The 13,670-nt window shown below is 33.8% G+C and overlaps 1 protein-coding gene across 1 annotated transcript in view; it reads left to right on the top strand.

The window, feature by feature from the left end:
• The window catches only part of SGO2 (shugoshin 2), a 42,975-nt gene that overhangs the window by 18,858 nt on the left and 10,447 nt on the right, over positions 1–13,670 (top strand). Inside the window, 5 exon segments of the mRNA XM_044913376.1 lie at positions 5,528–5,709; positions 5,712–5,747; positions 6,722–8,588; positions 8,883–9,928; positions 12,329–12,479. Of these exon segments, the coding sequence (XP_044769311.1) occupies positions 5,528–5,709; positions 5,712–5,747; positions 6,722–8,588; positions 8,883–9,928; positions 12,329–12,479 (3,282 nt within the window).

The following is a 13,670-nucleotide window of genomic DNA, read 5'->3' on the forward strand; positions in this document are numbered from 1 at the left end:
CAAATTATTGGCATATAGTTGTTCATAACAGCTCTAGTTACATGTTTAATGTTTGTAGGGTATGCAGTGATGTTCTCTTTTTCTTAATATTGACTCTTTGGGTTTTATAAATTTTTTCTTGATTAGTTTTTGCTCTAGAGAGTTATCAATTTTATTTATCTTCGCTAAATGAATTGTCTTTTGGGCTATGTAGATCTTTCTTTTTAGTATATTTGTTTCCTTTTGCGTTTAGTCTGCTCCTTATTCTTTCTCTTTCTGTTTTGCTTTTTCTTTCTTTTCAATTTAAAACTTCTATTATTCCTGTTATTATTTGTTTCTCAAGCTAGTTTAGATTATTAAATCTCAGACTTTTTAAAAAAATATGTATTTAAGGCTTATTTTTGTGTAAGTACTGCTTTAGCTGCACCCCACAATTTTTGATATGTCATATCCTTATTACCTTGGAGTTCAGAATATTTTCTACTTTCTGTTCTGATACATTCTTTGACCCTTGGATCATTAACAAGCATATTACATTTCTAATCAGCTGGGTATTTTTTTTCTAATTACTTTTTGTTTTTGATTTCTAGCTGATTTCCATTAGTTACAAAACATAGATCAATGATTTTAGTCTTTTGAAATATATTAACACTTGCATTAGGACACAACTTGGTCTAATTTGGTAAATATTTTGGGTGCACATAAAAAGAATGTGTATTTTGTGGTTGTTGGATGCAATACTTTATATATGTCAGTTGTGTCAAGTTTATTGATTATATTGTTCAGAACTTCCATATGCTTCTTGCTTCCCTTGTCTATTTATTCTATCAGCTACTGAGAGAAATGCATTAAAGTCTCCCACTATGATTATGGAATCATCTATTTCCCTTTTAGTTTGTCAGTTTTTACCTTATGTATTTTAAAGTTGTTAGTAGATGCATATAAGTTTAGGATTGATTTGTTTTCCTGATGACTTGTTTACCAGTATGAATTATTTCTAGAAATGATTCTTGCTTTAAAGTCTACTTGTCTGATATAACATTTCCCTGGTTTATCTTTTTCTATAACTTTACTTTCAAACTCTGTTATATTTAAAATGCATATAAGTTCTTTTTTAAAAAAATGAATTCATTGTAACATCTCTTTTAATTAGAATATTTAGTATGTTTGCATTTAATATCATTGACAGTATAATTGGATTTATATGTGCCATCTCATTATTTTCTATTTGAGCAACTTGTTTTATATTCTTTTTTCTCTAAATAAAATATTTTCCATTATTTAATTTTTTTTATCTATTAACTTGTTTTCTTCTACTGTTCCTACTCTAGTGATAGCAACATTCACCCTTAGATTTTTTTAACTCTTTAATACATGTATTTTAATCCCACAAATTACTACTTTCATTGTTTGTGTAGTCAAGATTCATTTAAATTACCTACTTAAGTTTTCTGTTTTTTCATATTGCTTCCTGCATTTTTTTAAAAGATTTTATTTATTTGAAAGAGAGTGAGAGAGAAACAGAGCGCCCACGCGCACAAGAAGGGGGAGGGTCAGAGGGAGAAGCAGACTCCCTGCTGAGCAGGGAGCCTGACCCTGGGCTCTATCCCAGGACTTTGGGATCAGGACCAAGCCGAAGGCAGATGCTTAACCAACTGAGCCCCCCAGGCGCCCTGCTTCCTGCATTTTTTAATTGCATACCCATTCACAGTTGTTTTCCCCTGCTTTATTGAGGTAAAATTCACAAATAAGCTTCCTTCATTTTGATATTTCTTTTAAAGATAATTTTCCTTCTGCTGAAAGAAATTCTTCATTATTTTTTTCAATGCAGGTCCTGGCAATGCATTCATTCAGCTTTTGTTTTTCTGGGAGCATACTTATTTCATCTTCAATTCTAAAGAGTATGTTTGCAATTATAAAATTTTAGGTTGGGAATTACTTTTAGAAATTTAAAGGTATTATTTTATTGTCTGTGGCTTCTGTCTTTTCTTTTGAAAAGTTAGCACCTTTTTGCAAGTTGAAGAAAGACATTCATTTCTTATTCTGGTTTGCTCAGTGTTTTTATAATGAATTTGTATTGAATTTCATAAAATTTTTCTTTTGTATCTGTGGAGAGAATCATGACTTTCCCCTTTATATCTGGTTTCATCAATGTTTTTTCTCAGTTTTTCTTCTATTTCATATTTCATTGGTGTCTGCTCTTTATTATTTCCTTTATTTTACTTACTTTTTAAAAAAATTGAGATATACTTCACCTGTCTGTTAATGTGGTGACTTCAATTTGCGTTAAACCAAATTTATATCTCTCAAATAAATTCCACTTGGTCATAGTGTATTATTCTTACTATATATTAATGTTATGAATTGGTAACTTTTAAAAAAATTTTTTGTCTGTGTTTTTAAGGGATATTGGTCTATAATCTTACCATATTTTGATGAGTTTTTTTTTTTTAAGATTTTATTTATTTTTGTGAGACAGAGAGTGTGTGTGCATGAGTGGGAGGGAGGGGCAGAGGGAGACTCCCAGCTGAGCAGGGAGCCCAACGTGGGACTCCATACCAGGTCCCTGGGAACATGACCTGAGCTGAAGGCAGATGCCCAACCGACTGAGCCACTCAGGCACCCCTCTTTGATGAGTTTTAATAAGAGTTGTGCTGGCTTTGTAAAACAAGATAAGAAGTATTCCCTCTTTATCCATTTTATGAAAGAGTTTGTGCAACTGGCATTTCTTCCTCATGTGTTTGAAAGAATTAACGAGAAGTAATTTGGGCCTGAGTTTTTAATTATTAATTTCATTTCTTAAATAAATATGGGGCTTTTCGGATTGTTTCTTTTCAATCAATTTAGAAAATACTTGTTTTTCCAGAAAATCATCCATTTCTTCTAGGCAGTCATATTTATTGGTATATAAAGTTGTTTATAATATGCTGTTATTATTCTTTCAATGCCTGTGACATCTGTAGTGGGGTTCTTTCTCTCATCCCTGATATTGGTAATTTGTATCTCCTTTTTTTTAAATTTATCAAGCTGGCTATAGTATTGTCAATTTTTCTTCCATTTCATATTTCATTGGTTTCTGCTCTTTATTTCCTTTCTTCCACTTATTTTTTAAATTTGAGGTATAATTCACATAACAAAGTTTGTCATAACATGAAGTGCATCCTTTTAAAGTGTACAGTGGATTTCAATATATTCACAAAATTGTGCAATCCTCACCACTAATTCCAGAATATTTCCATCACTTCAGAAAGAAAGCCTATATTCATTCACAATCACTTCCCTTCTCCTCTTCTCCATCCCCTGGCAATCATTAATCTGCTTTCTGTCTCTATGGATTTGCCTATTTTGGACATTCCATATGAATGGAATCACACAATAAGTGGCCTTTTCTGTATGGCTTCCTTCACAGAGCATAACATTTTCAAGTTTCATCCATTTTATAGCATGTATTAGTACTTCATTCCTTTTTATGACTGAATAATTTTCTGTTGTTTGCATATACCATATTTTGTTTATCCATTCATCAGGTAATGAACATTTGGCTATTTTACTTTTTGGCTATTATGAGCAATGGTGCTTTGAACATTCATGTAAAAGCTTTTGTGTGGACATAGTTTTCAGTTTATGCCTACAAGTAGAATTGCTGAGTCATAAAACTGTATGTTTAACTTTGGGAGGAACCGCCAAACCGTTTTACAAAGCTGCTGCATTGTTTTACATTTCTATCAGCAAAGTATTAGGTCCTAGTTTCTTTGCATCCTCACCAACACTTGTTATGATCTATCCTTTTGATGATAGTCATCTAGTTGGTATGAAGTGGTATTTCACTGTGGTTTTGATTTGGATTTCCCTGATGATTAATGATATTGAGAATACTTTCATGCTCAATATTTTCATATTGAGCATATTTTCATGAGCATTTTATATCAGGAGCATTCTCTGTTGGTTATCTTTTTCTCTTAAGTTTGAACACTTTTTCCTAACACTTTATATTTTGAATAATATTGGATTGTATCCTGGATATTGTGAGTGAATGTTGTAGAAAGTCTGGATTCAGGTGTGTTCCTCCAACAAGCTTGATGTTTTTATTTTATTTATTTATTATTTAAAGATTTTATTTATTTGAGAGAGAGTGAGAAAGAGAGCACACAAGCAGGGAGAGGGGCAGAGAGAGGGGGAGAAGCAGACTCCCTGCTGAGCAGGGAGCCCAATGTGGGGCTTGATCCCAGTACCCTGAGATCATGACCTAAGCCACCCAGGCACCCCTGATGTTTTTATTTTAGTAGGCAGTTACCTTATCTGAACTCAAACTTATTATTTCCCTGTAGGGGGCAACATATGAAATCTCCTTTTGGTTCTTTTATCCTTAGCTGGGCTGGTTGGAATCTTCCTCACATATATATGATCTGTGGGTTAGCCAGAGACGTGGGGGGGGGGGGGGGGGCCGGGGAGTTTACACACAAAATTTGGGACTCCCCTCTCTACCTCTCCTGTTATTTCCCCCCATCAAACATACTTTTGCAGCTGTTTTAATTGTCCTTAACTCTTACCTTAAATCAGTAAGAATATTGATTTCTAACTTTTTAAAAATGTGGCATGGCTGAGGTTGTAAACTCACCTTTTTTTAAGTGTTAACTAACCCTTTATTATTTACTTGCTTTTCGTTTACTCTCCAGTTACTTCAGGTAATTTAAAAATATTTTATCCAGAATTTATCATCATTATGTTTGATAGGGCTGATTCAAAAATAGCTCTTTGTCCATTATCAGAAGCAGAATCTCTCTCCTATGTGTTTATTTTTGTTAACTGTTTCTTCAAGTGACATAGAAATTTCCTCCCAATGGCTATTCTACTAATAGTTGCCTTTAAATTTTTAACAAATATTTGTCAATATTTATTGTTATCATTATCAATAATTTTTAAGTATCTGTGATATGTTTGGCATTCAGGGCAAAATCTTTATCATTGAGGGATATTAACCCTCATTCTTTGAATTCAAGGTCAGTTTAATTATTTCTGTGGGTTTCTGTGTCCATCCCCCCACCCACCCACCAAATAGATTTACCTACTTCAAGAATATGGCTTTAGTTTACATGTATGCCTTTTGTAAACATAGCAAACTTTACTTCACATGTAACTTTACATACAATTGTACTTGTTTCAAACTAGAGACAGTTTTGGTATTCCATAAAATTAATTGTAAGAAAGGTATAAATACTGTATATGAGTATTTATAAGTATGTTTGAAGTTAATTCATTTTATTAGTATTATTATCCTAATGGCCCAACCAGTGATTATATCAGTTATATCTTTTTGAGGCCACTGGGGATATGCGGGTAAGAAGCATTCCTGTTTTATTTCAGGTTCTAAACTATTAGAAACTATCTCTTTCCTACCTATAATTGTCTTCATTGAACATAAAAAGATACCAGAATGGGTTTGTAGTTGGATCTTAAATAAATGGAATATAAAAAGAACTATCCATGTAATTTTCTAAATAATTTTTGTAAAATACAAAATTCCTCATTAATTTCCACTTGCCTTTAGGGTTCCATTAACTTCAAATGATGATGATGATGATAAAGATAAAGATGATGACAATGTTATATCAAAGATATCACCTGATATTCCCTCTTCAGTATCAACAAGACAACCTTTATCAAGTCAGTATAACTTTTAATTGTTATTTCTTAGAGAAAATAATCACGATATGTGTGGTTTAGATGATTCCGGGATATTTTTTCTATTGTTGATATCCTTCCCAAAGGTGAAATTTTTAAAATTAGTTTTGAATATTAGTATTAAAAAGTTACATTCATCAGATTTTTTTTTGAGGCCCATGGTGTATAAACAGTTAATAAGTTAGATCTCTTATGTTATAGACTTGCTAACTTCCACTATATAAAACTGCTGTTAAAAAATTTAATTTTTAAGTAAACATGCTGACAAATGTCTGGTCCACAGTGGTCTAATGCTGTTATTCTGCGAGCAGTATTTAGAAATGAGTACACCTAAAGAGCTTTTCTTGTTATCTTATTAGCTTACAAATTGAAAAATACGATATATTTATTTAGTTTCATCTTCTTTTCATAGACAAAAAAATTGGGGGCCTAAATAGATTTTATGTCACCAAATCTATAGCCAAAGCAAAAACTTGAGCCTGGATAATGGTTGAGCCAGAGAAAATGATGACACTTATGTTTTATTTACATGGTTATTTCTAAAATAATAATCCTTCAGGGGAGTCTGGCTGATGTATTTATCATAGATTTGCCCCTTGGATTATGGAGCCATAAGTACATTTCATTTAGAGCTTAGAATTGTTTTTCCTTTATAAAAATATATGTGTGTATATATAATTTATATAAACTTTAGCTGCCTGCTGATAGCCTTTTGATAGTAATCCTTATCAGAGTCATCACTGTTATTTGGGTTCAGTTGCTGGCCTTCTCCCACTTAGAAATATATGTTAATGGCTCTACTGTCAGCTATACTCTACTGTTGGGGCCAAGGCAGAGTGAATTCTTAGTATATATTTTCCATAGATACACATGTAAAATGTCTGAATACATTGATCATTCTACTTTATTTTTATCAGCGTAGATTCTTTCTAAGTGTCTGAACAGAACACATTGTCAGAATCCTTTCTGTGAAACAGCTTGATTTTTAATCTTACTTGTTTAAAATAACAAATTCCTTGTCATTACTTATTTCCGAATTTTCTTTCCCTTTATTTTATAGAAAGTCATTTCCATTCAGACCAAAATTGCATGAGTTCCCCAATGAGTGAGATGAAAAATGCCCAGTCAATCAGCCACGGAAAGGAGAAACCATCTCTCAGTAATGTAACGGAAAGGAAAAAACATGAATCATCTCAGGAAAAAAATAATCCTTCTGTTGACAGTTCTCATGCGACAGACTTAGATCAACAACACATTTCAAGTCCAGAATTAAATTGGAATAATGAAATAAATGATCATACTAATGAAAAGAATATTAAAATGCAAGGAAACATACAGTGCCTTCCTGACTCATCGGAGTCTACAAGTGAACCTACTGCAGAGTACATGAATCCATTTGAGGGTAGTGATGACTTTCAGTTGCAGAAGACTGTGTATGATGCTGACATGGATTTAACTGCTAGTGAAGTAAGCAAAATTGTTACAGTTTCAACAGGGACTAAAAATAAAAACAATAAAAAATCAAATGATTGTGAAATAAAAACTTTCAGAAAAGTGAAAGATTCAAGCTCTGAAAAAAAGAGAGAAAGATCAAAGAGACAATTTAAAAATAGTTCAGATATCAATATTGACGAAAAGGTTGAAAATGGACCAGAAAAAAGATCAGTTGTCTTAAATGGCAAAGGGGATTCAGAAGATCCAGATTTTATTTTCAGTACTGAGCAGCTGATTCAGTTGAACATACTGAAGAAAGTAACCCTTCATAATGGCTTTGATCAAGACGACAGACAAAGTACACAGTGTAATAAAAGAAAGAAAAGAATACATGTAACAAATGAGCAAGAGGAAGCATACTCTTTCTCCCAAAGTTCAGATAAATTCCAGCAGGAGAGTAAATTTGATATGGGTCAGAGTTCTTTAGCTTATCATAAAAGTAAAGCTTCTAGACAGACATTTGTGATTCCTAAGTTAGAAAAAGGTAACTTATTCTCAAACCAAAAGAATAAAGAAAGCACTTCTGAAAACCTAGAAGTCACAAGTGAATTTCAAACAGCTGATCTTTCCACCAAAGGTAATGAAAGTTTATGTGATTATGAGGCCCAGAATATGTCAGATTTGAAAAAGCATGTCACTGATACGCAGCCTGCTCAGCAGAATGAATCAAAAATAAATGAGAAGCTTAGACAGAAAGTAAATCGGAAGACAGAAATAATTTCTGAAACAAACAAAGCATATGGGGATACTGCTAAAGATGTGCATGGCCCAGGAAAAGGTAACTTTTCCTTCCAAACCCATGAGGATAAAGAAGCCATCTCTGGAAACCTTAAAGTTTCAGATGAGTTTCAAAAACCTGCTCTTTCCACCATTGATAATGGAAACCTGTGTGATTGTGAGATCCAAAATGTGTTGGATTTGCAAAAGCAGATCACTGATGTGTACCCTGTTCAGCAAAATGAATCAAAAGTTCATAAGAATCTTAGGCAGAAAGTAAATCGGAAGACAGAAATAATTTCTGAAGTGAATCATTTAGATAATGACAAGAATGTATATTTCCCAGAAAAGGGTAGTTCTTTCTTCCTAACCCAGAAGGATAAAGAAATCATCCCTGAAAATATAAAAGGCCCAAGTGAATTCCAAATACCTGCCCTTTCTACCAAAGATGGTGGAAGCCTATTTGATTATGAAACTCAAAATGTTCTGGGAATAGAAAAGCATATCCATGATATGCAACCTGCTTGTCAAAATGAATCAAAAATAGATAAGAAGCTTAGGCAAAAGGTGTGTCGGAAGACAGAAATAATTTCTAAAATCAACCAAGTATATGAGAATGATGACAAAGGCATACATGACCCAGAAAAAGATAATTTACATTCTCTAACACAAAAGGAAAAAGAAATCATCCCCGAAAACCTAGAAGACACAAATGAGTCTCAGGTAGCTGATCCTTCCACCAGAGGTGTTAGGAACTTATGTCATTATGAGACTCAAAACATTTTGGGGGTGAAAAAACATGTTACTGATATGCTACCTACAAAGCAAAATGAATCAAAAATAAATAAGAGGCTCAGGCAGAAAGTAAGTCGGAAGACAGAAATAATTGTGGAAATGAACCAAGTAAATGAGTTTAAAAAAAAAGGTGTGTATGACCCAGAAGAAGGTAACTTCTTTTCTCTAACCCAAACAGGTGAAGAAACCATTTCTGAAAAATTAGAAGTCACAAGTGAATTACAAACAGCTTATCTTTCCACCCACAATAATGGAAATTTGTATGATTATGAGACACAGAATGTGTTGGGTTTGAAAAAGCATGTGACTGAAACGCAACCTGCCCAGCAAAATGAATCAAAAATAAATAAGAAACTTAGGCAGAAAGTAAATCGGAAGACAGAAATAATTTCTGAAAAGTACCAAATATATGGGGATAATGATAAAGATGTGCATGATCAAGAAAGCTGTACAAAAGATCTTGCTTTTCAAGTAAATATATCTAAACAAAGACTTGAATGCCAAGGTATCATCAGTGGATACTCTATGGAAATTGATAGTAATGAAAAGGAAAATTGTGATCAAATTTCAAATCCTTACAAACTAGTTAAAAAGCATGGGAAAGAATCATCAGGCAAGGCAAAGATTTTTGCAAAAGGTAAAAACAAATCTATTTCGCAGTTATCAGATTCTTTACAGACGTCTGTCTCCCTAGAATCAGGTTTAAAATATATTACTAATGAAGCAGATTCTGATCCTGGTAAGCATAGGGACCTACAGGAGAATCTGAAGGAAAGCTCCACAACTCTGAATGAAAAAAGAGCTATCCCTTCTGTGGAAGTGATAAAAGAAAGAGAGTGCCAGGGCAGAAAAGTAAACAAAACGGCATCTAAATCAAAGAAAAGGAAGACCGTCTATCCTTCTTCAGATGGCCATAAGGTAATGCAGATAATATCTGACACTGACCAGGGAATATCAGTTGAATCTGGACAAGCTGGTGAGGAAAAAAATTCAGAAAATGAGAGAGTTGTCAAAATGAAGCCAGACTTTTACAAAGAGGTGTTTCAATCTTTATCTCAGGTATATTCACCTAACATACAAGATTCTTCCTTTAAGAGTATGCATGAGGAGTCAGTACCTCTGAGTATTTCTCCTAGTAAAAATCTGATGATAAAAGAAAATTTTGCCATGGAGAGCTCACCAATCTTTCAAGTAAGTGATGATGAACATGAGAAGATGAAAGGGATGAAATTCAACCAGAGAACACAAAAATCAGGAATAGGTAGGTCAATAGCTGAAGTGACCAAGTTTTAAAAGTATTGTCTTTTTTCACTTAACCAGTATTTTCTATTGTAACTGCTATTTTTATGGAGTTAGGAACAGTATTTAATTGTGTAGCCTGAACTGTAGAAACAATATAAAGGAATTTAAAGAAAGTTTAATATTTTAGGAAGATAACAGAGTAGTGTCTTGGATATTTATAACCTAAAAAACAGATTTGGCCTTTACCACAAAGTTGTCTGATTTGGTGTTTTAGAGGATTAAAAAATAAGTAATACCAAATCCTGGGACACCTGGGTGGCTCAGTCAGTTAAGCATCTGCCTTCAGCTCAGGTTATGATCCCAGGGTCCTAGGATTGAGTCCCACCCATATCAGGCTCCTTGCTCAGTGGGGATCCTGCTTCTCCCTCTGCCTACCGCTCCCCCTGCTTGTGCTCTCTCTCTCTCTCTGACAAATCTTTAAAAAAAAAAAAGTAATACCAAATCCTTTCCTCAGAATACATGTATCTAAAAATAACAAATAAGAAATACAGTGGTAAATGTGGTGAATGCTCTAATAAAAGCACACATGTGCTAACAGATATATGGGGAGGGGTTTGGACAAGAGGAACCTGCAAAGACATCATGAAATAGGTAGCATTTTAGGCCGTAAAGGATAGGTAGGATTTTTATCTTTAGTGTTTACTTTTTATTTTCCCCCAGTTATTAAAAGAATACTCATTGCAGAAAATTGAAAGTAGAAAATCAGAAAATAGGAGGAAAAACAATCACCCAAAGAACTGCAGTCAACATTTTGGCATGTGCATACAGAGTTGAATCTATGGAATTTAAAAATATATATCTGAAGGCATGCTATATATAACATTAGTTATCCCATTTTTTCCCCTTAAACATTGGATGCTAAGGATGTTCCTTCATTATTAGAAATTTTGTGACATTGGACATTCCCATATCAATCAAAATTTTCTACTGGGAGACTAACATTTGAATATATATGTATGCAGAATACTAGAATTTTTTTCCCCATTTTATTAAATAATTTATATTACTGTATAACTTTAAGGCATACAGCTTGATGGTTGGATTTACATGTATTATGAAATGGTTATCACAGTAGGTTCAGCTAACATCCATCATGTCAGATGGATAAAGTAAACAGAAAAGAAAAAAGAAAAAAAGTTTTCTCCTTGTGATAAGAACTCTTGGGGTTTACTCTCTTAACTTTTTTTTTTTTTAGAGAGGGAGGGGTGGGGTTGAAGAGCAGGGGAAGAGGGAGAGACTTTCTCTGTGAAATAAATAAATAAAATCTTTAAAAAAAAGAGAGAGAGACAATCCTAAGCAGGCTCCACGTGTGGAGCCCAATTTGGGGCTTGATTTCACAATTCTGAGATCACAACCTGAGCCGAGATCAAGAGTTGGATGCTCAACCAACTGAGCCACCCAGGCGCCCCCTCTTAACCTTAGTCCTTATTTATCTTATAACTGGAAGTTTGTACCTTTTGACTACCTTCCTCTTTTTCCCCCTCTCTCCACCCTCTGCCACCTCTGGTAACCACAAGTCTGATCTCTTTTTCTGGGTTTGGGTTTTGGTTTTTTGTTTTGATTTTTTTTTTTTTTTTAATTCCTGATGTGAGATCCTACACTATTTGTTTTTCTGTGTATGACTTATTTCACTTAGCGTAATGCCTTCAAGGTCCATATGTGTTATCTCAAATGGTAGGATTTCCTCATTTTTTAATAACTGAGTAATATGCATATAATATTAACATAGGCACACCCCCCCACAACTTTATCCATTCATCCATCGATGGACACTTAGGTTGTTTCTATGTCTTGGCTTTTGTACATAATGCTGCTGTGAACATGGGGGTACAGATATCTTTTCAAGTTAGAGAACACTAGGATTTTGATGGATAAGGCCATTCCGGGTAAAAGGAATACTAAAAAGAAGTGCAAAAATCTAGAGTTACAGTCCATGATAGAGGACTGGTGAGCCATCTTGCTTCTCTCTATTTCTCATGATACCTTTCACAGAGTAAGCAGTTGATACAAATGTTGAATGAATGTGTAGTAATTTGTATGATTCTGTGAATAGAGTTGACCCGTGAAGGATTTTTATCAGCCTATATGTGATTTCAGAATAAAAATGTTATGGTATACTTTGGTAGGTTGTTTCAAATTTTAAGTCTCTTCTCATTGCTGGGGAAAAAAACTGATTCACAAATAATTTCAGTGCTATTATTGTAATATTTAAAATTATAACTTGATTATTGCTAAGTTTAAAAATTTGCTGCCAGTAATTTGCAAACCACTAAATATCCCATATCTATTTCTATATGAGGATATCCCATTTCTCTTTACATATGTTTATAAATATTTGTGAAAATAATATTCTTTGCAGGTGGTAGAACACTACAGGACTTGACAAATACCAGTTTTGTTTCAAATAATGCTGCTAAAGCTGAAAATAAGTCAGAAAATCCATCTTTAGAGGCACCAAGCCGAAGAAGAAGGTGTACTCCTCTCTCTTTAAAGGAGCCAAATCTCAAAAGGTAAGTATTTCAGTGATATTAAAGTGATTTCAGTGTGATATTATAAACTATATGCTTTAAAAGAAATTCCTGCCTGAATTAGTATTTGAACATTTCTGAATATCAATATATTTTTGACATATAATAATCACAGTATGATCTGGGTAAGATTTGAAGAAATGTCTTCTTTTATTCTTTGAACAGACTTTGTAAAAAAAAACTTTGTTCCCTATGATTTGCAAACCACTATTTCCATGTCTGTTATCTTCATTTGTGTTCCCTAGAAGAATTCAAAGTAGCTTATTTGTTCTTTAGCCTTAAAGAGTAATAGTCTTTTTCTTTCTTTTTTTGAATTTCAAACAGGGCGCCTGGGTGGCTGAGTCAGTTAAGCGTCCAACTCTTGATTTTATCTCAGGTCATGATCTCAGGGTTGTGAGATCAAGCCCCGAGTTGGGCTCCATGCTCATCAGGGAGTCTGCTTGAGATTCTCTCTCTCCTTCTCCCTCTGCCCTTACCCACCCCCATGCGTGTACATGCTCTCTCTCTCTAAAATATCTCTCTCTAAAATAAATAGGGTCGCCTGGGTGGCTCAGTTGGTTAAGCATCTACCTTCGGCTCAGGTCATGATCCCAGGTCCTGGGATCCCTGCTCAGTGGGGAGCCTGCTTCTCCCTCTGCCCCCACCGTGCTCTGTTTGTCTGTCTCTCTGTCAGATAGATAGAGAGACAGACAGATAGATAGACAGACAGACAGACAGACAGAGAGATTTGTCTATTTTTTTTAAATATATAAAACATACCCCAACAAAGGGAAAATAGTACTCCACCTTCTTATCCACCATCCCTCAGCTTCAATTGTTATCAGTATTTTGCCTTATTTATTTCATCTCTCCTTTTTTGTTGTAGTATTTTTAAAGCAAATCCCTAATATTGGGTCATTTAATTCCAAAAACACTTCTGTGTATCTCTCTTAAAAAAGGAACTTCTTAACAAAACTAGATTAATAGTGATCACAGCAATTATCTATATGAATTAGCAACATTTTTTACTGTCATCTAATAGCCAGTCCCTATTCAAATTTCTTTAATTATCTCAAAATATATCCAAATGCCTTTTACATGTGTTTTATGGAAAATCTCACTCTTTTAAAAGGATAAATGAAGTAGCCTGTTTTGCTGAACCCAATCATATTTGGGATCATATATTCAAAAAGA

This window comes from Neomonachus schauinslandi, chromosome 3 (genome assembly GCF_002201575.2).
Source record: "Neomonachus schauinslandi chromosome 3, ASM220157v2, whole genome shotgun sequence".
Lineage (NCBI taxonomy): Eukaryota > Metazoa > Chordata > Mammalia > Carnivora > Phocidae > Neomonachus > Neomonachus schauinslandi.